The sequence below is a fragment of the Bos indicus x Bos taurus genome, chromosome 4 (assembly GCF_003369695.1).
Source record: "Bos indicus x Bos taurus breed Angus x Brahman F1 hybrid chromosome 4, Bos_hybrid_MaternalHap_v2.0, whole genome shotgun sequence".
NCBI lineage: Eukaryota > Metazoa > Chordata > Mammalia > Artiodactyla > Bovidae > Bos > Bos indicus x Bos taurus.
In genome coordinates this window covers 82,234,593-82,260,445 of record NC_040079.1, presented here as the reverse complement: position 1 = coordinate 82,260,445, position 25,853 = coordinate 82,234,593, and the positions used below count along the sequence as shown (strand labels likewise).

General features: G+C 36.6%; 1 protein-coding gene across 8 annotated transcripts in view; it reads left to right on the top strand.

Moving 5' to 3' along the window:
• Window positions 1-25,853, top strand: part of PCLO (piccolo presynaptic cytomatrix protein) — a 391,952-nt gene that overhangs the window by 15,055 nt on the left and 351,044 nt on the right. For all 8 annotated transcript variants that reach the window (XM_027539836.1, XM_027539833.1, XM_027539835.1 and 5 more), the window contains exon 3: window positions 10,862-12,259. In XM_027539836.1, coding sequence (XP_027395637.1) covers window positions 10,862-12,259 — 1,398 coding nt within the window. The remainder of the gene's footprint in view (window positions 1-10,861; window positions 12,260-25,853) is intronic.

Below are 25,853 nucleotides of genomic sequence, written 5' to 3'. Positions count from 1 at the left end.
TTCCTCATGCTCTACTGTAAGTTTAATCTTTAGCACCAAAGCCTTTTTTCACTTGGAGCTTTTAAATTACGAGATGTTTCAGGTGTCCTTCTGCATGTCCAGCTTTTATATATACTAAGCCAATTGCTAAATATCACAACTAGTATGATGATCTGTATACCTTAGTAACAACAGATGTTCTGCCATGAAAGTAGATACCCACAACTAACAGAATCATTTACTGGATCAGTAAACTTAATACAGTGATGGGATAACTTGCTCATTGTTCATATCCCTTGAGAAATCACACATACAAAACACTGTCTCTCCCCTGTTACCATATCTTAATTAGCTTAGATAAAAATGGACCCTTCACACATTTCAAAAGTACTGTATTGAAGGCAAGATGTAAAAAATCTATTCAGTTCAGACGCTCAGTCATGTCCGACTCTTTGCAACCCCATGAACAGCAGCACGCCAGGCCTCCCTGTGCATCAGCAACTCGCAGAGTTTACCCAAACTCATGTCCATCGTGTCAGTGTTGTCATCCAGCCATCTCATCCTCTGTTGTTCCCTTCTCTTCCTAACCCCAATCTCCCCCAACCCCCTGCCAGCATCAGGGTCTTTTCCAGTGAGTCAACTATTTGCATGAGGTGGTCAAAGTACTGGAGTTTCAGCTTCAACATCAGTCCTTCCAATGAACACCCAGGACTGATCTTCTTTAGGATGGACTGGTTGGATCTCCTTGCAGTCCAAGAGACTCTCAAGAGTCTTCTCCAACACCACAGTTCAACAGCATCAATTCTTCAGCACTCAGCTTTCTTCACAGTCAAACTCTCACATCCATACATGACCACAGGAAAAACCATAGCCTTGACTAGACGGACCTTTGTTGGCAAAGTAATGTCTCTGCTTTTGAATATGCTATCTAGGTTGGTTATAACTTCCCTTCCAAGGAGGAAGGGTCTTTTAATTTCATGGCTGCAGTCACCATCTGCACTGATTTTGGAGCCCCAAAAAATAAAGTCTGACACTGTTTCCACTGTTTCCCCATCTATTTCCCATGAAGTGATGGGACCAGATGCCATGATCTTCGTTTTCTGAATGTTGAGCATTAAGCCAACATTTTCACTCTCCTCCTTCACTTTCATCAAGAGGCTTTTTAGTTCCTCTTCACTTTCTGCCATAAGGGTGGTGTCATCTGCATATCTGAGGTTGTTGATATTTCTCCCGGTAATCTTGATTCCAGCTTGTGCTTCTTCCAGTCCAGCGTTTCTCGTGATGTATTCTGCATAGAAGTTAAATGAGCAGGGTGACAATATACAGCCTTGACGTTCTCCTTTCCCTATTTGGAACCAATCTGTTGTTCCATGTCCAGTTCTAACTGTTGCTTCCTGACCTGCATATTGGTTTCTCAAGAGGCAGGTCAGGTGGTCTGGTATTCCCATCTCTTTCAGAATTTTCCACAGTTTATTGTGATTGACACAGTCAAAGGCTTTGGCATAGTCAATAAAGCAGAAATAGATGTTTTTCTGGAACTCTCTTGCTTTTTCGATGATCCAGCGGATGTTGGCAATTTGATCTCTGTTTCCTCTGCCTTTTCTAAAACCAGCTTGAACATCTGGAAGTTCATGGTTCATGTATTGCTGAAGCCTGGCTTGGAGAATTTTGAGCATTACTTTACTAGCGTGTGAGATGAGTACAATTGTGTGGTAGTTTGAGCATTCTTTGGCATTGCCTTTCTTTGGGATTGGAGTGAAAACTGACCGTTTCCAGTCCTGTGGCCACTGCTGAGTTTTCCAAATTTGCTGGCTTATTGATTGCAGCATTTTCACAGCATCATCTTTCAGGAATTTAAATAGCTCAACTGGAATTTCACCACCTCCACTAGCTTTGTTCGTAGTGATGCTTTCTAAGGCCCACTTGACTTCACATTCCAGGATGTCCGGCTCTAGGTGAGTAATAACACCATCATGATTATGTGGGTCATTAAGATCTTTTTTGTACAGTTCTTCTGTGTATTCTTGCCACCTCTTCTTAATATCTTCTGCTTCTGTTAGGTCCTTACCATTTCTGTCCTTTATCGAGCCCATCTTTGCATGAAATGTTCCCTTGGTATCTGTCATTTTCTTGAAGAGATCTCTAGTCTTTCCCATTCTTTTGTTTTCCTCTATTTCTTTGCATTGATCGCTGAGGAAGGCTTTCTTATCTCTTCTTGCTATTCTTTGGAACTCTACATTCAAATCGGAATATCTTTCCTTTTCTCCTTTGCTTTTCACTTATCTTCTTTTCACAGCTATTTGTAAGGCCTTCCCAAACAACTATTTTGCTTTTTTGCATTTCTTTTCTATGGGAATGGTCTTGAACCCTGTCTCCTGTACCATGTCACAAACCTCCATCCATAGTTCATCAGGCACTCTATGTATCAGATCTAGTCCCTTAAATCTATTTCCACTTCCACTGTATAATCATAAGGGATTTGATTGAGGTCATACCTGAATGGTCTAGTGGTTTTCCCTACTTTCTTCAATTTAAGTGTGCATTTGGAAATAAGGAGTTCATGATCTGAGCCACAGTCTGCTCCTGGTCTTGTTTTTGCTGACTGTATAGAGCTTCTCCATCTCTGGCTGCAAAGAATATAATCAATCTGATTTCGGTGTTGACCATCTGGTGATGTCCATGTGTAGAGTCTTCTCTTGTGTTGTTGAAAGAGGGTGTTTGCTATGACCAGTGCATTTCTCTTGGCAAAACTCTATTAGCCTTTACCCTGTTTCATTCTGTTCTCCAAGGCCAAATTTGCCTGTTACTCCAGGTGTTTCTTGACTTCCTACTTTTGCATTCCAGTCACCTATAATGAAAAGGACATCTTTTTTGGGTGTTAGTTCTAAAAGGTCTCATAGGTCTTCATAGAACCATTCAACCTCAGCTTCTTCAGCATTACTGGTTGGGGCATAGACTTGGATTACTGTGATATTGAATGGTTTGCCTTGGAAATGAACAGAGATCATTCTGTTGTTTTTGAGATTGCATCCAAGTACTGGATTTTGGAGTCTTTTCTTGACCATGATGGCTACTCCATTTCTTCTGAGGGATTCCTGCCCACAGTAGTAGATATAATGGTCCTCTGAGTTAAATTCACCCATTCCAGTCCATTTCAGTTCGCTGATTTCTAGAATGTCGACGTTCACTCTTCCCATCTCCTGTTTGACCACTTCCAATTTGCCTTGATTGGAAAACTCAGCAGTGGCTACAGAACTAGAAAAGGTCAGTTTTCATTCCAGTCCCAAAGAAAGGCAATGCCAAAGAATGCTCAAACTACTGCACAGTTGCACTCATCTCACATGCTAGTAAAGTAGTGCTCAAAATTCTCGAAGCCAGGTTTCAGGTATATGTGAACCGTGAACTTCCAGATGTTCAAGCTGGTTTTAGAAAAGGCAGAGAAACCAGAGATCAAATTGCCAACATCTGCTGGATCATGGAAAAAGCAAGAGAGTTCCAGAAAAGCATCTATTTCTGCTTTATTGACTATGCCAAAGCCTTTGACTGTGTGGATCACAATAAACTGTGGAAAATTCTGAAAGAGATGGGAATACAAGACCACCTGACCTGCCTCTTGAGAAATTTTATGCACGTCAGGAAGCAACAGTTAGAACTGGACATGGAACAACAGATTGGTTCCAAATATGAAAAGGAGTACATCAAGGCTGTATATTGTCACCCTGCTTATTTAACTTCTATGCAGAGTACATCATGAGAAACGCGGGGCTGGAAGAAGCATAAACTGGAATCAAGATTGCCAGGAGAAATATCAACAACCTCAGATATGCAGATGACACCACCCTTATGGCAGAAAGTGAAGAGGAACTAAAAAGCCTCTTGATGAAAGTGAAAGAGGATAGTGAAAAAGTTGGCTTAAAACTCAACATTCAGAAAACGAAGCTCATGGCATCTGGTCCCATCACTTCATGGGAAATAGATGGGGAAACAGTGGAAACAGTGTCAGACTTTATTTTTTGGGGCTCCAAAATCAGTGCAGATGGTGACTGCAGCCATGAAATTAAAAGACGCTTACTCCTTGGAAGGAAAGTTATGACCAACCTAGATAGCATATTCAAAAGCAGAGACATTACTTTGCCAACAAAGGTCCGTCTAGTCAAGGCTATGTTTTTCCAGTGGTCATGTATGGATGTGAGAGTTTGACTGTGAAGAAAGCTGAGTGCTGAAGAATTGATGCTGTTGAACTGTGGTGTTGGAGAAGACTCTTGAGAGTCCCTTGGACTGCAGGGAGATCCAGCCAGTCCATCCTAAAGGAGATCAGTCCTGGGTGTTCATTGCAAGGACTGATGTTGAAGCTGAAACTCCAGTACTTTGGTCACCTCATGTGAAGTGTTGACTCATTGGAAAAGACTCTGATGCTGGGAGGGATTGGGGGCAGGAGGAAAGGGGGACAGCAGAGGATGAGATGGCTGGATGGCATCACTGACTCGATGGATGTGAGTTCGAGTGAATTCTGGGAGTTGGTGATGGACAGGGAGGCCTTTGGTGCTGCAGTTCACGGGGTCGCAAAGAGTCAGACATGACTGAGTGACTGAACTGAACTGAAAATTTACTTGGTATCTAATACAGAGGTAAGAGTCATCATAAGAAGTGGTTACTTTTTTGAAGAGTATATGAGGATAGGTGAAAAGAAGAATTAATTGGAAAAGAAAAGCAATATGTGGGTCTAAATGCTGTGGTTCAAACTATAGTTGGGATAGTTGAGAAGGGGCCGACCTTATAATGGATAATGGAATACTAAGTTATAAGGCCGAGAATCATCATGGATCATAAAGGTGAGGAAGCATTTAGGTAAATGGAGGAGGAGTATAAATTTTGAATCATAACTCATGTAAGAGTTAATGAGAACACTGCCTTGATGGAGTAAATGATACATTTAGATCTTATGGTTGCAGAAAAGTTTAGTTGTGATGCATCGAGAAGTAAGGACCTAACAGATTTTAGTAGAAGGACAGGATGAATGTATAATTGAAGAAAATATATTCATAATTTGAATAGTATGAGAACACTAGCAAATATAAATTCCTAATATTGCGTTCATTTTTTTGTTTTTTAGCTGACTTCAAAAAACTCTAAAGTTTACTTATTTTTTAAAAATATTTATTGGATTATAGTTACTTTACAATATTGTGTCAGTCTGCTGTACATCAAAGTGAATCAGCTGTACATATACAAATATTCCCTCTTTTTTGGATCTCTTTCCCACTCAGGTCACCACAGAGCATTGAGTAATGTTTGCTGTGCTATACAGCAGATTCTTATTAGTTATCTATTTTATACATACTATCAATAGTGTATATAAAAACTATAGCGTATATATCCCAGTCTCCCATCTCATGCCACCTCCCCTTTCCCCCTTGGCATCCATACTTTTATTTTCTACATCTGTGTCTATTTCTGCTTTGTAAATAAGATCATCTATACCACAATTTTCAGATTCTACATGCTATGTTGTTGAGCAGAGATTTCATTGTAAACTTTATATAGATTTTGTGTTTAAAATTTTCAGTTCGGGGCACATTGAAGGGCGGATGTTAGTCACTATGCCTTCTGGACACTTTTTTTTTCTTTTTTTTCTGAGAAACTTGCATTCTCTTTTGAAGCTAAATAGATTAATAATAGTTCCAAGTAGGAATATGCTTTAATTCTGGAACCCCAACATTTGCCAACTCACCTTATTTGTTAGATGTATTGTGTTAACTATCTTGAATTATTAAAGACATACACTTAAAAATCAGTATCTATTTTTCAGTACTTTTTTGATAGTGGCACCAATAATTGAAGGTTTATGTGAAATTCACAATTAAACTTTCAAGTGGTACCTCTTGAAACATTTAATAATATTTTTATGATTATCCAGCAAAAGCCTTAGTCAGTGAAGTTTTATTACTATATTTTATGTGACTCAGCTCTGATACATAACTCACCAGAAGGCTCAGAAAAAGGGAACCCTGGGAGATTGGATTTAACAGGGAGGTGTGTTAATAATTATCAGCATTCACCTTAGAATACAGAGTTACTTCAGCAGAAATCCTGGTTGAGTCCTTTCTTATCCCTATTTATGTAGCATATTAAGTCAGAAGACTGAATGAACAATTTTATGCCTTTTTTGTTCCTTTCCATACAGCTAATTGAATTAGAGTAGTTCATTAAACAGTTGTGTCTCCAGTTCTTGAATTCCATTTATTCACTTGCTGTAAGCAATGTGGGGAAAGGAAGAAATGACAATTTTTTTAAAATCATTTGTCATATAAAATCTAGAATTTAGGAATAGTTAAAGCATGGCATTCTTATCTAACACAAATACATTCATTTTAGTGCCTGTATATTGAAGGTAAGCTCTAATGTTCACATTGCAAAGAGACTTAAAAATATACTGATAAAACCAATGCATCTAAAGAAATTGGTTGAAGGCAGGTTGAGGGGTAACTTGCAGGAAGAAAAGGGAAAAAAAAGGATTCATGAAAGGCCAGATCAGAGACAGTGGCTTTGGAAATACTGATATAGTAGAAGGCTCCCCTGGTGTTATTTATTGCCTTTCTCCTATTTGTTGAATGGATGTGGGTGAATAGAGAAAGTAAGTACTATGCGTGTCAGGGAACCGAGAAGTCCTTTATGAAATGTTGGTGAAAGGCTTCTTCTCAGTTAGGCTTGTCGGTGGATAGTGTTGGACTTCTTTAGCATAGGGAAGAGGAATAAGGACTAAAGTCTTGTAAGATCCACATTCATGGCTGCAGTGGAATGAAGACCCGATGATGCAGAACTAGGGGAACTAGCTGTATTATAGTTATGGGTACCAAGTGGAATGGACATCAGAGGTTTGAGCCAAGGATGGTAGTAAATTCAGGTTCGTCTCTGCTCATAGTTACAGATAAAAATGTAATTTTAGAAGTTAAATAAGACAATAATTATCTCCAGGCCCTGAAAATATGTATGGTTAGCAGGCGTGTTAGTTATGGGTGTTCCTTCAGTTTGAATCAAAATGGGAATACATGGTCCATGGCCAAGGTATAGCATACGGAGAATGGCATGCCACCAGAAAATGAAGGCAGAAGCTTGTCATTCAGGCTAGATTAACAATGGGTATTAACAGAGTAAACACAGAAATATTGTAGCTTGAAGAGCATGAACATCTTAATTTATTTAATTCCAACAACCTCAAAAAATATTTGTGAACATCTATGATGATTAAAGGGGCTTCTCTGGTGGCTCAGAGGATAAAGTTTCTGCCTGCAATGCAGGAGACCTGGGTTCGATCCCTGGGTTGGGAAGATCCCCTGGAGAAGGAAATGGCAATCCACTCCAGTATTCTTGCCTGGAGAATCCCATGTACAGAGGAGCCTGGCGGGCTACAGTCCACGGGGTCGCAAAGAGTCAGACACGACTGAGCGACTTTACTCACTTATGATGATTGAAAGGTCAGACCATACACGTAGTGTTTATAATTGTTGCTGACAGTCTTTGGGGAGATATAGAGCTGGAGATATCAGAATTAGGTAAGTGCTAACATAAGGACAGTAACAAAACTATAGATTTTAATTTCCTGCAAAAAATTAACTGTTCACAGCTATTGGAGAGTATTGAGTTTTGATGGGAGATAGAGTCAACCTCTTCTGTGGTGGTTTGTTTTAAACAGGTTAAATTTGGTGGAGATACAAAATATTTTGGAAATGGCAAGGGCCAAATGAGGGACAGTGGCTTTGGAACTATGAACAAGTGGGAAATTAACTTTCACAAGCAACACAGACCTTGAAGAGTAACTGAATATGTAGTAAAGATATTACAGGATTTTTAACTCAGATGACTGAGAGGGCAAAGGTGCTATTACTACTTGTAACTCTCCCTCCGTGCATTGTGGAATATTAGATGGTGATTCGTGATGTTAATGTTGGGGTGAGTTGTGGACTTTGTCATTTTCTCAGTGTAATAAGAAAGATTTTTTGCTGTTGTTTTCAACTGAATCGGGCAATTGGAAACACTGCTGTGTTCAGTAGTAGAGTAGGTTCTGAGATAAAACTCATTTCTATTTTCAACAGATTTGGCCAGTAGAATTAAAAAGAAGCTCTTTCTGAAAAACCCTAAGAGGATAAAAAGCTTTTCACATTGTGAAAGCTATAGACAATGATTTTAACCTGTATTTTCACAGTGAGGAGGAACATTGAAGGATCAGATGTCTTTTATGTGTTGTTTATCAAAGTGAAGAAAATGGGGTCATGAAAAGGACAAAAGTAGGGCCAGTGGAGTCTGTTCAGAAACACAGTGTGTTAAGAGAAAAGCAGAATTATGTCCCTATGAAAAAGCAATGACCTGTGTTTTCCACCCCTCTTTTCCTAAGTCCCCCCTTGTCTACATATTTAGAGACTTGGTCATATATGTTTATAAACTACAAGGAAACGTTTGCTTGTGGAATGAGGACAGTACAGAATATGTGTCCCAGTGTTGATATAAATCGTACATTAGATATGCCATGGTAGTGTTCTAATTTTGCAGTGGTTCAGAGATGGAGTGAAAGCCTACCAGCCAGCTGTGCATGAAGCTCCAGTGTTCACATGGCAAACAGACTTAAAATTTTACTGATAAAACCAAATGCATCCAAAGAAATTGGAAGGATGAGAGTTGAGAGAGAACTTTCAGAGGAAAGGAAAAGAGGACTTATGACAGTATCATTATCAGATACTTATTTTATAAGTAAAGAATTATCATTTTAATTATATTTTCTTCTTTCATCTTGTCTGACTGCATGATTATAAGGTGACATGGTGTCATTTAAGATTGAAAACAAATGAGAAAAAGTAAATAGTGGAACAGCAGAATTGACATTGGCATTAGGAGAGATGGTTGAGTGGATAGATGAGTGTTTATGGAGAAATTTCCATCCATCAAGAAGGGGGCATGATGGAGTGGATTTCCTTACATTCAAGCTAACCCTTTAGTCATACAACTTACATTAGTAACAGTGGATTGATTATGTTTTGGGATTCAAATATCTGTATGTTTAAAAAGTTATTTATTTTGTGAAATGCCTCAAACATAGAAAAAGGTAAACATAAGTACTTAATACTCATATTGAAAATGAATGTAATAAAAACCCAAGTGCCTCTTAACCTGTAGGTAACAAATGTTTTAATTTTGCTTTTTGATTCAGATTTTTAAACAAATATAACTTGTCAGAGTTGAAAATCTCCTTCAACCTTCTCCAAACAAAAGTTTGCTTTCCATGAGATTATAAAATAAGCCCTGTTATACTGGTACCTTAGGCTTCCCACTGGTGTCAGTGGTAAAGAACTCAACTGCAAATGCAGGAGACATAAGAGATGCAGGTTCAACCCCTGGGTCAGGAAGATCCCCTAGAGGAGGGCACGGCAACCCACTACAGTATTCTCGCCTGGAGAATCCCATGGACAGAGGAGCCTGGCAGGCTATGGTCCATAGGGTCACAAAGAGTCGGACACGACTGAAGCAACTTAGCACACATGCATACTGGTACCTGAGTTTAAATAATTTCAATATCCTTTCTTTAAATTTTAAATTCATTTTAATGATTCAGAAAAAGACACAGGAGTTTTTTTAAATTAAATGTTAACAATGTAAACTGTCAAGTGGAAAAATAGTTTTTAAAAGTTAGGAATGCTTAGTTTAGTTTTTTTTACAAAAGGGAATTATTTCAAGTAAGAGTATGTTGTTTGCCCACCTAATACTTTACAATTTTGTATTCTGCAGAACTTTTTTGGTACTTATGCACCATATATTTAGTTTTGCATCGTGTAGAATTTTGAACAAAGAACTTCAGTGCTAAACTGGTGACATTGGTTATTTTGGGAGTTAAAGATTAGGTTGTATAAAATTTACCCTTCTAGATTACTTTGGTAATATTTAAAATTTTGTATAATGAGCGTATATTATTTTAGAATAAAATAGGTAAATGTGGAATATACATTTTTTAAGATTATCTTCTAAAATATATTAGTACCAATTTCACCTTCTCCTTTTAACAATAAATGTGATGTTAAAGAAGAAATGCATTTACACCTATACATGATATATATATATACACACACACACATAAATATATACATATATATACACACACAATGTGTGTCTCACACATATACATATCTCACCAGTCAGGTAAATATATTGTATACATATATTGCTCTTTCCATTTATAAAAATTATGAGGAAGTAACTTTTCTCTTTTTGATCATGCTATATCTATAATAATTTCAGGGGATGCCATTATTTTTTCTTTGCTTTCTTAAGAGAGAATGTTTTCTTTCTAACCCACAGTGATTAATAGTTATGATTTTCTCACATTTGATTATGTTGCCTTGGAGGGGAGATGTGATTCTCTTGCTAATTTAAGAAATTAGCAATGTGCTAGTAATTTTGACAAGCATACTCTGGGTTATATAACTGAAACCTGTTTATGAGCCATCAACAGAGAAAATATCCAACATAACTAATTATGGAATCTAATATGTTATATTAATAATCATTTTCTTTTATTGTACATGGTTTTCTATTTCTGGGAGTAATCAAACTTTGAGTAAATCAAAGGCAAAAATAAAGCTAATGTTACAAGAAAATTTTCTGTGTTAATTTTATATTGCTTAAAATAAAGTGCTTACATCTCTGAGTTTCATTAGTTATATTTTTGTATACTTAACTGTATATAAATATATAAATTAACTAAAATTATTTGATCTAGATTTTATGGTTTGCGTGATGAGAGACATAATTTCAAAAGCTACCAATGCAGTTTTTAAAATGCTTTTGTTTCTACCTTGTTATTACCTTACTGACTGTTATTTTATGTTACTTCTAGATGAAAGAGTGGCTCTGTTTAAACTGTCAGATGCAGAGAGCTCTAGGAGGTAACCTGGCTCCAATTCCATCATCACCCCAGCCCAAACCGAAGACTACCCCTGTTCCTGCATCAGCAGTGAGCAAGCCACCCACTCCGTCACAGCAGGTTTCTCCAAAGAAAGACACTATCCCCAAACAGGATGTCTCAAAGGTAGCTGAGTCTAAAAAGCCCCCACCACTAGTGAAACAACCAACCCTTCACAGCCCCCACCCAGTCTCATCCCAGCAGCCTCCTGAGGCAGAGTCCTCATCCAAGCCAGTCCCTCCCAAAGAGCCTTCTGTCTCGTCTGAACCGGCCAAGGTCTCCACCGCTGATGATAAACCAGAGCAGCCCAAGGCAGGAAAGCCAGCCACAGACATTGTGTCTTCATCATCAACAGCAACAAGACCGGACATTCCAGGCCCCAAAATACCATCAAAGGATCAAGAGAAAACAACTCCTCCTCTAAAACCAGACTCCGCCAAACCTTCTCAGAGTTTTCCACCAACAGGAGAAAAAGTTACCCCAGTAGATTCTAAAGTCATACCTCGACCTGCATCAGATACAAAAATTATTTCACATCCTGGACCTACTCCAGAGAGCAAAGATCAAAAACAAGTTGATCCAGTTCAGAAAAAGGACGAACCCAAGAAAGCACAAACCAAAATGAGTCCTAAGCCAGACACCAAGCCGATGCCAAAAGGGGCACTGACACCCCAAGGTCCACGACCCCCCACTGGACAAACTGCCCCTCTATCTCCACAGCCCCCAAAGCCTCAGGAACAGTCGAGACGTTTTAGCCTAAATCTTGGAAGTATTACTGATGCCCCTAAATCACAGCCTACAACTCCTCAAGAAACAGTGACTGGGAAACTCTTTGGATTTGGAGCATCCATCTTTAGCCAGGCATCAAATCTGATCTCCACAGCAGGCCAGCCTGGGTCTCATTCACAGGGTGGGCCAGCGGCCCCAACAAAACAAGTCCCTCCTCCTTCACAACCACCTACTTCTCAAGGGCCACCCAAATCCACAGCACCGCCAGCACCTGCAAAGGCTCTACCTGTGAAAAAGGAAACCAAAGCTCCAGTAATTGAAAAACTAGAGCCCAAAGCTGAACAAGTTTCAACAGTAAAAAGAACAGAAACAGAAAAGAAGCCTCTGCCTACTAAGGACAGCAAGCCTTCCACGGCTGAACCTCAAAAGGTTGTTCTTCCCCCCAAACTGGAAGAAACCCCCAAACCAGAATCAGCCTGTCCTCTCTGCAAAACTGAACTCAACATAAGTTCTAAGGATCCTCCTAACTTCAACACTTGCACTGAATGTAAGAAACAAGTGTGTAATCTCTGTGGATTTAACCCTACACCGCACTTGACTGAGGTAAGCAATAGTGGTATCACATATGAGTGTGAGTATATGGTGTTAATTCAGAAATGTTTTGGTAGTCAGTTTTCCTGGCAAAAAATACATTTCTGAGTAAATAAAAACTGATATTGTTATCTTTGAAGGAGCTTTAATTACATATTAGGCTTATGCTTTCTTTTTAAACATTCATGTAATTTATACTTTTCTGGCTTAATGTATCAAAAAGTAAGAAGATGAAATTAGCTGATAACTTAAAATAATGACTATCCCATTCTTTTATGAATTAACATCCTATGGTTTTCACCTGAAAACACAAAATAAGTATTGTAATTTACTGTTCCCACTGTCTCTCATCCTTCCAGTCTCTTTCATACATTGAAAAGAGAAGCTTGATTGATTGCAAATCCATAAACTACATGAGATCTGTTATTTTACAAAAGTTACGAGCTTAGTGTAAGTTAATAATATTGTCTGCTAGAAAATATTGGTTCAAATATATAATACTTAGACTTTTTATAATCCTGTTTAAGCTGTTATCTGGCATAAATATAATAGAGTACTTTATTAGGAACTGTGGAAAGAAAAAGGAATTATATGGATTTCAGTGACTAACGTCAAGGATTTTTTTTTTTTTTAATGGGAAGACCAAAACACTTCTTCCACAGTGTAAAAAGCAGATAACAATTTTCTACCTAATATAGTTATAGAAGAATGAATCAATAAGCATTAAGACTGTGTTAAGGCTGTTAGAGTATTTGGATCTTAGGAGACTGAGGGGTTGAATGATTGCTGCTTAGGTAAGTAACAGTGATATTTTAGTAAACATTTTGGGATTGAATTTAAATCATTGTTCATTATTTTTATGCAAATCAGTAATACTTAAGGATTATTTTATTTCCCCTCCTTGATTTTGTAATTCATTGGAATGCAAAAAAAAATATTATATAGTTGGATTTAACAACTATACAAAAGAAGCTTTAGAGATTCTTGTTTTTGAGTTAAACTTTTTAACTTTTAAACTTTTTTCACTTTTGAAAGTATTTGATTGCTTTGACATGCCTAACACCATATAAAAGTATTGTCCCTATAGACTTAAGTTGATTTTTATCTTCTTTAACTGTGATGAATAATGTTAACCAGGATCTGTTTTAAAGGTTAAAAAAAAAAAGATGGTTTCTCTCAGCACCTCTTGAATGGTTACAAGTGTAATTATTACTTACAGTATTTGGAATTAAGTGCAAGACCAAAACAACTTTAAATTTCTTCCATAGTTTTAGAATTGTTTTTCATTGTATATTTATGAAGAGGGGAATTTCAGTTTTTCCAGGACAATTGTATTAATTTCATACATTTGAGAAGTTGTACCTTTTAATGAAGAGCTTTATGATATCAGTATTTAAATGGTTATAAAACAAACTGCAACACTAAAAACTAAAATACCCTGAAGAAGTGTGTTTTGTACACTCTGAAGGAAGGGCTATAATGTGTGTATGTGTGTAAACACTTATATGTATGTATGCATTTGGGTCATAGTGTTTGTTAGAATTCTGTAAGTGTTTGGAGGTGTAAAGTGAGAGTTCTTGAGAAGAGGGACAATAAATCTCTCAGGAAAATCTTTGATTTTCTGTGTTGGCAAATTATATTTCAGAAGTGGTAATTTTGAAAGATTTCTTGAATCAATCAGAGAATTATTATCTAGGATGTGTGTGGAATTTCAATAGTTTGAAAATATAAGTGGTTTTAAGTTTTCAAATGGTGCATGAGAACTCCTCTATTTTAAATACATCAGTGGAATTTAGATAATCTGTCATTGTTCAGATTGTTTTTTTCTTTGGCCATTTCTTTGAATGTGGAAGATCATATTTCAAAGGAGAGAAAAATATGATGTAACAAAAGCAGTTGACTCATGTTCTTGTCTCCACTTGACTGTGTTAATCTGAGGGAAGTTTTTAGCTGGTCTAAGACCTTAATACCATCTGATCTTTAGGTAAAGTCCATTAGCTACCCTGACATCAAGGGAGTGAATGAAGGTTACTGGAGTTAATCTGTGTTCCTTATATGTAGCTCCTGCTCTTTCACCTAGAAGACTTTGGAGGACTGGCAGAAGAGACTGGTTGAAACAGACACCCCGTGTTTGCATGTATGTGTGTGTATGTGTACATGTACTTGTATATTCAGGAAATTCTAAATTCAATGTATACGCTTTATTTGTTGTGCTGTCCCAGTGTTTATATTACTTACTAATCTCTCCTCATTTTGAGTGGTTAGAAAATATCTCATCCTTGATCCTTGTTTCCTTGCTTTGTTTCTGTGATTTCTTTGTTCTGCTTGTGATAATTTTCTTGTGATCCAATATTTTCTGCTGGGCTGGCACTGTACTTTGATTCTAGTTTGAGAGAGCATATACTGAAAATACTCAGACTTTAAGCCTACAATGCAGAGAAATGGTATTCCTCAAGAAAGAATTCAACTACATATTTCCATTTATTTTTCTAGTAAAGCACATATAACATGGTATGCAGCCTCTGCTTCTCCCCCTCCCTTCTTATGAGACAGGATGTCTTGTTCTCCAGATGCCTTGCTGCCCTCCCCTTCTTCTGTTCTGTTCTAGTGGTGAGAAGAGCCGGTCCTGGTTTTTCATGGGTTGGGAACTATAAACAGTGTCTCCCCACTTCCCCATCCATTCATCAAACACACATGTCTCTAAGGTTGTTTGCTGTATGTCCTTCTCAGCATCTCCCACAGCACCCGAAGAGCGCCAAGGCTGCCTGCAGGGCCCTGGGGTGATGCCAGGCTTCAGCCTAAGCCTTATGGTTTAACTGTTCTGTGCCCAGTGTGCGCACATAATACTATCATCCATTAACCTCTGATAGTAAGGAATGGTTTTTTAGGCTTGAAATTCTGCCAAATCAAGAAATATTTTGTCTTTGAAGGAGTTTTATGAGGCAGCAAGGCTTTCTGAAAGAGCTAGTCTTATAGAATTTGGAAGCATGTTGAGAAAAACAGTGTAAATTGGCAATAAATTTACCTAGTGAATTTTAATTATTCCGGGTCAGTTTAAGTGCAGAAAGAAGTCTACTCATAGTGGGTGTTTTATTGTTTGTGTTGCTCTTTTGTAAAGGAAATTCTTACTATGAAAATACAACTTAAATTTGTTTCCACATGCTTCAAGGAGTCCTAGAGTCATATTTCTGCTTCCTTAGTAAGATAATTATGCATGGCTTGAATGATGTTGAAATAGCCAGCATATATTTGTCACCAGGCAACAAATGGGCCTTTTGAGCTGATTAAGATCCAGTAATGTACCTGAGTTCCCTTCAGATCTTTACTCTGTAGCCAAGGTGACTTCTGCGTTCTCTCTCAGACCCTCTCTTGGACCCTTCTCTCTCAGAAAGTCTTAGTTTAGTAAACAGGTAATATCTTGGTTTAACTTTAAAGACCATTGCTTAAAGTTTAAAAAATATATCTATTACTAAAATATTACGATTTTATAGTAATATCTATTACTAAAATAGATATATATACACATACACATGCATATGTATATGAGCAAAAAAACTAAAAGAATGATTAGAACTCAATAAGGAGAAAATAATTCTACCAATAATCAGTTTTTAAAGAATTCCACAACAGAGATAAATACACGTTCTGTGTAAAAATTTCTGGCATCCCAAGAAAAGAGGGACATCTGTTTGCACTTTCTGGCTAACATAAGATAACTGAGAAGTTTGTAGAAATAAAGTTTTTGCTTAATAGTCTTTAGAAGAAATTTGATATTACCTTTTTATTAAGTGATATCTAGTTGAAGAAAGATCCAAAAATGGGTTTAAAATAGAGATATTTTGTTTAAAGAAATTGAAACAAAAAAGTAGATTCTTCATTAGTCTTTTTATCTATGCATTTTTAAGTATTTAGCATTCTGCTCTATGTGGTAGTTCTATTAAGATATTCCATTTTTAATGTGATTAAACACTTCTTAAATATTACATAAAATGATTACATTCAGTTCTATGGTTCTTTGGTTGTATGTTTTTGTCATACACATTGTCCTGGTATTAAGGACTTAATACCTTAGGTTTTTCATTTTTTATTATGAAAAATAATAAACATTTATTTTAGGTTATTTTCATTTTTTATTATAAATAAAGTGAATATTTTGGAGTATAAATATTTGCATTTTAACTGTTTTTCAGAGAAAGCTTAGTGGTACTAAGGTTACTAAATCAAAGAATAAGAACCCTGAAGTTATCAAAATTTTTTTGGAGGTATGATAGCAGTTGATGCCTTTCTTAATGCAGCCTATCCAAATTTGAATACTATCATTTATAATAAAATTGGTTAATTTGGAAGTTTAAAAATGCTATCATATGATTCCTTTGATTTGTATCTCTTGGATTACCAGAACTTTTATTTAGATATTAAATGTATATAGATGGTTCTAATTACAATTCAGACATAACATTGTGCAGACATTGTAGGAAAAAGTAAACTGGTATTTGACTAATTCTATGTGACACCCTTCCGGGTGGCACAGTGGTAAAGAATCCTCCTGCCAATGCAGGAGATGCAGGTTCGATCCCTTGGTTGGGAAGATCCCCTGGAGAAGGAAATGGCAACCCACTCTAGTATTCTTGCCTATAAGGATTTTCATGGACAGAGGAGCCTGGCAGGCTACAGTCCATGGATCATAGAGTCAGATATGACTTAGTGACTAAACAACAGCAATATGTGAAACACACTGTATCAGGCATTTTTTTCACAACAACCCTGTAGAGTAGATTTTAGAGCTGCTTTAGAGATCAGGAGAATGAAGATCAGACAGGTAGTTACCAAGCCACAGAGGTATCATTCAGAGGCTGAAACAATGCTTGATCCCCTAGACCATGTTTAAGTAACATGGAGAGGGAGATGGTGGTTCTTTAGTTGCTAAGTCATGTCCTACTCTTACGACTTCATGGAGTAGCCTGCCAGGCTCTTCTGTCCCTGGGGAACTGGATAACAAATGTCATTTCTTCTGTGCTTGTGTCAGTTGGTAATTACTAAGACTTTGATATCAACAAATTTGCTAAAACGTGCATCAAATCAGGTAACATTTGGGGCCCACAGAATAATGGTGGTTGTGTTATATGGCTGAATTTAGAAGCATATGCAGATTGAGAACTTCAGAAGCATAGAGGCTAGCATCATCCTTTTTCTGCATAAGCCTTTCCACAACTTTTATTTAGGTGAAAGCATATGACTGAATGATGAAATGATGTCCCTGCTTTCATGTATAGCACACGTGAGGTCAAAAAAGATAGTTGCTCCAACTGTAAGAAATACTGTCAATATTATATTGCTGTCAATGCATGCGAAGACTTTACTCCATGAAAATAATGTAAATGTTCCACTGGTGATAGTGGTGGTGGTTAATCTTTGCTTCTACCAACATTTTTGTATAGCCTCCTTTGTTACATTCCCAGGAGTGGGATTGCTGGAGCATGGGTTTTATATATATATGCGTGTGTTAGTTAATCGTGTCTGACTCTTTGCGACTCCATGGACTATAGCCCTCCAGGCTCCTCTGTCCATTGAATTATCCAGGCAAGACTACTGGAGTGGATTGCCATTGCCATGTATATATATCTTAAACTGGTTCTCCACCATAGTTTTATCCATTTTTAGTTTGATTAACTTTGCATGTGTGCTACTGTTGTTCTAAAGATGCATTGCCTAATAAGATAGTCACTGGACGAACATGGCTATTGAGCACCATGGGTCAAATTAAGATTATTGAAAGTGCAAAAACCACATTAGATTTTGAAACTTTAGTATGGAAACTGAAACTGTAAAATATCTCACTGATAATTTTAATTTGGTTACTATTGTGTAAGACTTATCCTTAAATATTGCTGTTATGACTGCCTTTTCACATGTCACTTTGCAGTTGCGTATGCATGCACTACAGTATACTTCTATGTAGGATATATGTTTTTCTCTTTATACAAGAAAAACACTATTACTATATTTATTGCTTCCAGAGCTTATTTTCTCTTCCAGAGCTTAATTTCCCCATATTATACAACATATCTGGTTCTCTTTCTGTGCTCTACTGAGCAAATAGTTCTTGAGGCTCTCATCATCAGGAGATAAACTACTGATACCTAGCCTGGCCCAGCCCAGCCTGATGATCACTATTCTAGGCCCTGCTAATCATCAGTATGAGATATCAGTACTATTGATAAGTGTACTGTGGTCCTACCAACCTTTAGGTCAAGATATCTTTTCTACTGACTCTTCTGGTTTCCTCTATTCTATTTTTCCAAATATTTCCTCTATTCTTTTTTTCCCCCAGAACTCTTGGCCCTCTTTATATTCTTCCTGTAGCTTTGGATGAAAAATCATATATTTTGAGGTCAATTGCTTCTAGAAGTGTCAGCAATACATTATGTTAGAATTTGAATGTGTTGTCTGCTTTTTCTTCCTTCCATTTCTTCATGGCCATTCATTTTCTTTTAAAACTCTATTCCAATAATTTGTATTATAAAAGCATTATTCCTTATAACAATCCACAGAGTACTAAAGTATCTGAAGAAGCATGAAAAGCTTCCTCTTCCCCTTGTACGTCATGTTAATGCTTTAGTATCTCTTTAGCCTTTTTTTTTGCTTTTTGTTTATTTATATAATGGTTATACAAACAGTGAAATGTAGACAGATTTCAGATCTTTGAAAAAAGTTTTATGAGCTTGTGTTTTCAGAAATAATGTATTTATTTGGAAATGAACATGTGTTCTTACTATACTTGTTTTCATTGAGTTTTTTTTTTACAAAATTTTGTACATTTGACATTCTTTCAAGTGAACTCTCATTGACTTGCTTAATTCTACTTGTGAGGGAAATAACTCTGCAGCATCTCAATACTGATGTACATTCTCCTCATGAAAACTGAGAAATTGAGGATGTTTTGAGTTTCTATTAATGTGCAAACAAGGCTACAGTAAAACATCTACACATACATTTTCCCGTTATATCTTGATATATTAGATAAATTCCTTGAAACAGGTGGGCAAAGTTAAGACAAGTGATGTTTAACAGAGTTTCCATATTACCTTGTTTAAAAGAGTAGTAATCATAGTCCTACCAACAAACTATTAGTGTGTCTAATTTCCACACTGACTGGTAGTCCATAATTATTGGTTTCAAGAGTCAGAAACTAAGCAGTATTGTTGTATAATATTAAATATCCATGCCTATTTTGAGAGTAAACATTATATATGTGAACATCATGAGCTTATCAACTACTTGTATTTTTCCTTTTTGAAGTTGCCCATTTATACCCATTGGTCATATTTTCATGTGTCTATGTCTGTGTATTTCTTAAAATATTTTAAATTATTGAATTCTTTGTCATCTTATCTTGAAATGATTTTCCATGTTGATCACTTGGGTTTTTAATGCAAAAAAACTTTATGAAATTTTCTTCTGTACATGAAATTAAAAAAAAAACTTTTATGCAATCAAATCTTTTAATTTTCCCTTGATTGCTTATTTTGCTAAAGAAGGCCTTTTCACATTTTTATTATAAAAATAGCCTTCTGCATTTATTCCTAAACATCTGTAGTTTTATTTTTTACTTCTAATCACATATTTATCTGTAATTCATTTTTTTGGTACCATATGAGGTGAAGTGCCTAACTTTATATGTTCAAAATGTATAGCCACTTGCCTCTGTCTTATTTATTAAGCAGCAATTCATCATTTTCACTGGTTTTTCGTGTCATGTTTCACGTAATAAATTTCCATTAAGACACAGTTTGCTTTTCTAGATTCTTTCATTTGTACTGTTAGTTATATATCTAATTTAGAATATTAGTGCTTTATTGTTTTTATTAGTATAGTTTTAGTATTTAAAAATATTAAATATGCACAAAAACCTTAGCAAGAGTCTAGTAATATGGCATTGTCCTGGCCAGAATTTAACTTTACTACTTACAAACTACTACTATTCTACTTATAAGCCAATAAACTAACTTGTTACAGTTTCATAGGTGCCACTAGTAGACACGACACTCCTAGGTCAGAGACAAAGAACATTAATACTCATAGCACAGGAGGCAGGATGAATGTCAGCATATTTGCATCCATTCTGCTTGTCCCCCACTCTTGGGGGATCACATGAGACATGGACCTAGATTGACATTACACATTCAGGTGTGAATCACAGGTAAGGAGCACTGAGCTTGTGGAAGCCACCTCTTTTATAACAAGCAGTAGGCCAGTTTGCTCTTTGTCCTGTGGAGTTATTACCTCATCCCTAAGGTTACCTGTTGCACACCGAAGTTGAAGAATGGCCAAGGTGAAGAGCAGCCAGGGTCTTGTATTGTTGGCAGAGCCTTTTACGGATGAAGGTGCAGGAGAGTCCCATTGAGGATTGTCTTTTAATAAACCAATGGTTTTAAAGCTTAAAATATTGTAAATTTCTCCTCCAAATAACATTAAATGTAGAAACCATGCAATGCAGGAGACCCAGGTTTGATCCATGAGTCAGGAAAATCATCTGTAGGAGGAAATGGCAACGCACTTCAGTATTCTTGCCTGGAGAATTTCATGGACAGAGAAGCCTGGCAGGCTACAGTCCATGGGGTCGCAAAGAGTCTAATGTGACTGAGCAACTAACACACACACACACACACACACACACACACACACACACACACACAGAGACCATGTGTAGAAAAAAAGTGGAACTGTAGATAAAAGTGGAAGTATGCTGGTTGGGGCCAGCTTCCTCTGCTTAACTTGGGGCTGGAAGCTCTCATTTGGCTGCCTCTCTTATTCTTGGGCCTGATTCTTGCCTCTGATCTGAAACTCTCATGAAAAAAAGCTGCTTCTCAAACCTCATACTTTAAAAATGAAGCAAATTAGACTCAGGTAACCGAAGTTTTCTGCTTACAGTTGGGATCATACAGTAGTGCTTGTAGTACTAAATAAAAATAACCTTTTCATTGTTTGTCTTCTGCATCTCCTTTTAAAACTTCTTTCCTTTCTTAAACTTTGTGAACAAAAGAAACAGGAAAACTTCCTAAAACAAACAACTCAATTTTATATTCAAACAAGAATTTCTCTGGAAGAAAATACACATTCCATTATTTAATTTATATTAACATTTTCTTTCCATATTATATGTAGGTTATATACCCCCCATATATTAATGTGATTTAAAAATAAATTCAATGACATTTCTACTACACAGAGTTGTGGGCCTGACTTTGAGATTACTCCTTGATTAGATTATAAAAATCAACCTAATCAGATTCAAAATAATTCTAATTATGACAGTCTGTAATAATTGAGACTGTTTTGTTTTAATGTTAATATTGGAAGATAATATGTGTGTATATATATATACACATATGTTGTTTTAGTTGCTAAGTCATGTCCGACTCTTCTGTGACCCCATAGACTGTAGCCCACCAGGATCCTTTGTTGTGGGATTTTCCAGGCAAGAATGTTGGAATGGATTGCCATTTCCTTCTCCAGGAGATCTTCCAGATCCAGGGGTTGAACCCCTCAATGATCAAATCCACATCTCCTGCATTGCAGGTGGATTTCTTTACCACTGAGCCACCAACAAAGCCTGTATACATATGCCTGTGTACCTATTTTAGATCTAAAATTAGAAATTTCCCTGGGAAGAAATTAGGACTTAAAATACCATGGGGTTTAATTTTGGGAAATAACACACATGAAGTGTTGTGTATTAACATGTAGAACTGTGAATTACATCTACCAAGTTTAAAAATGTATAATGTCAGGTAGAAGTATGATCAGAAGAAATAAAAAATACGCCTTGCACATAGAATTAACCATTGGAATAAAAATAACTTCATATATCTGTGTGTGGAATGCCTAAACTTATATTTAAATACTTTTGCTTCTCTTTTGTATTTTTTAAAATTCCATGAGAAAAAAATGAACAATCAAATGTTGGAAGATACGTCATTTTAACTTATCAATTTGGTAAACCACAGAAAGAAGGGATACTCATTTAAAGCATTTTTAGTTTTTTTTCTTTGTATGACCATGAGAAGGGTTTTATAACAGCTATTAAAGATCACAGGAAAGATGGTTATGAGTTTATCTTAATTGTTTTTAAATATTTAGATTAGATTTGTATTTACTTAGATTGCCATTTAAGCATGTCACAATAATTAAATTAATGAATTTCACCCAGTTTATCTCATTCTTCCATAACTTATTAAATAGAATAATTTTTTTTCAACATATCACACATTGTCACTGCTTTCATCAGCTCAGAATACCATCACAGGCAGTTTTATTTTGCATCTGCTAAAAATAGGACCTTTCTACCTGAGCCACAGTTCTAAAGCAAAGCTAATTAAAGAACTCAGTAAACAATAGACCTTTTCACTGAATAAATGGTATGCAGGAATGTCTGTCAATTTCTTTTGCTATTTACTTAGCTTTCTTGAAACTGTGGACTTCTGGCATCTATTAAATGTCACGTATTTATTCTTACATTCTTGCTTAATTCATTGACATACTGCAATACATGAGTAACCAGTGGAAAAGTAACTACTCTTCTAAAAAGAAAAACTCGTATTCATACAGAAGTATTACATAAGTATTATCTAAGTATATGAAAATCTTAATAATAGACTTAAAGTCTTAAATAGAAGTGAAGTGTCAGCTGAGCCTCATAAAAAGATCATCCTCGATTTAAAAGCCTCGCTCGTTTATGAAGTTCTAGATGACCTAGTGTCAGTGTTCTCAAGGCATTGTAATATAATGTAAAGATGTAAACTAAATGTCAGACCTGACACATTCCGATAATACACCTGTTTGAATAATCTTCGATGAGTTTTTTTTTCTTTTTCAAAAATGCATTTTATGTGAGTCCCATAAGATGCTACACTAAAAACATATCCCTCAAGAAAATTTGCAAATGCTTCATATTTAATCTCTTTTAAAGATATGAATTTCATGTATTACTTCTGTGACAAGCCTTTTTTAATAAAGAACCTTGTTAAACCAAATATTAAAAAATATTACTACATAGTCTTTTTACCTACTGGGCAGAACTAGTATTCTAAATGACACACATTGCTCAAGAAATAGTATTTTAAATAGATTTTAATTAATACCTTCATTTTCATATCCTAGAATTCTTTATTTTGCTTCCAGAGACATAAATGACTCTGTGTAGGGAAGTTTTCCAACAAGGTGTGTGACACTCCCTTCACATTCAACATGCCCCATGTTGGAGTCATCCTTTTTTACCCCGTGTTCTTCTTCATGTGTTCCCTGTCAGACTGAAATGCATCACAAACCCAGAGAGTCATTTCAGACTTTTCCTTGTCTATCACTCACCCAGAATGGTAGCTTTCAACTATTGTCAGTTTTATTAATACTTGCTAAAAGGATCACTCTTCTCTCATCCTCTTCTTAGCCTCACCATGAGAGGCTTGTTTGAGCTTTTGTTTGTCATCTCTGCTAATGCAAAAGGCCCAGAATATTTCATTTGGGGAAACTCAGTTTTTTGAATTTCATTCTCCTACAAGTTTCTGTATGTCTGCAGTTTCCTTTTTTGTCATGTTCTGCTGAATCCCTTAGACTTCTCTCATGTAGGACTAAATGCCACAAACTGTATATACAAGTGTATACTTGGAATACTCTTTGTGCCTCAGTACTATGCATATGCCCTTCACATGTGCCCCAGGATTCTCCACTTTCCCACATCTTTATCACCTGTCTGTTCTTTGAGATTCATCTCAGATACCTTTTCCTCTTGATTCCTGCTTCCGGTTATAATACTCCAATCAGGCCTCTTAAATATTTTGCAGTTGTCTGTTCCTGTCATCCCATAGGATTGTGACTCCTGGAGCACCATCAGTGCTATCAAAATACCATGAGGTGGTAGGTAATCAATACATGTTTGTTCAGTGAAGGAAACACAGAATTTAGGGAAAGGATACACAGAGTAAAAGGCATGCTTTGTGTTAATAGCATCATAATTATAGTTAAAAATAGTGTGAAACTTTGCTATTTAGTTCTCTATTGGCTGCAAGTATTTTTAAAGCTCTCTTTAAAAGTCTTACATACTAATATACATATATATATATATATATATCTTTGCATATGTTCTTAAAGTACAGAAGTATTAGAAAGAAGATGAGCTTTTTCTGCATGAAAAAATAAGAAATTTCTATCTTAAAATTATTTATTTAAATAGTGAAGTTAACCTAGACCACTCTAGTTAATACTGTAACCTGCCTCCCACCTCCCATAATGCAAAAATTCCTTGCCCTACTCTCTTTTTCTTCTGTCCATAGCACTTCCTACTTTGCTACAAAATAGTTCGTTATTAATTTATCATGTTTTTTAAAAATTATCTCTTTGCCTTACTAAGTACAAGTTCTATGAGTACCAATTCTTTGGTATACAGTAGACACAAATCCAGGTGATTGGCGTATAGTAGACTCTCATTAAATCTTTACCCAATGAATGTCTTCAGTTCAGTTCAGTTTAGTGGCTCAGTTGTGTCCAACTCTTTGCGACCCCATGAATCGCAGCATTCCAGGCCTTCCTGTCCATCACCAACTCCCAGAGTTCACTCAGACTCATGTCCATTGAGTCAGTGATGCCATCCAGCCACCTCATCCTCCGTTGTCCCCTTCTACTCCTGCCCCCAATCCCTCCCAGCATCAGGGTCTTTTCCAATGAATCAACTCTTTGCATGAGGTGGCCAAAGTATTGGAGTTTCAGCTTCAACATCAGTCCTTGCAATGAACACCCACGACTTATCTCCTTTAGAATGGACTGGTTGGATCTCCTTGCAGGCCAAGGGACTCTCAAGAGTCTTCTCCAACACCACAGTTCAAAAGCATCAATTCTTCAATGCTCAACTTTCTTCACAGTCCAACTCTCACATCCATACATGACTACTGGAAAAACCATAGCCTTGACTAGACGGACCTTTGTTGGCAAAGTAGCGTCTCTGCTTTTGAATATGCTATCTAGGTTGGTCATAACTTTCCTTCCAAGGAGAAAGCGTCTTTTAATTTCATGCCATCTGCAGTGATTTTGGAGCCCCAGAAAATAAAGTCTGACACTCCTTCCACTGTTTCTCCATCTATTTCCCATGAAGTGATGGGACTGGATGCCATGATCTTCGTTTTCTGAATGTTGAGCTTTAAGCCAACCTTTTCACTCTCCTCTTTCACTTTCATCAAGAGGCTCTTTAGCTCCTCTTCACTTTCTGCCATAAGGGTGGTGTCATCTGTATATCTGAGCTTATTGATATTTCTCCCAGCAATCTTTATTCCAGCTTGTGCTTCTTCCAGCCCAGCATTTCTCATGATGTATTCTGCATATAAGTTAAATTAGCAGGGTGACAATATACAGCCTCGACGTACTCCTTTCCCTCTTTGGAACCAGCCTGTTGTTCCGTGTCCACTTCTAACTGTTGCTTCCTGACCTGCATATAGGTTTCTCAAGAGGCAGGTCAGGTGGTCTGGTATTCCCATCTCTTTCAGAATTTCCCACAGTTTATTGTGATCCACACAGTCAAAGGCTTTAGCATAGTCAAGAATGCAGAAATAGATGTTTT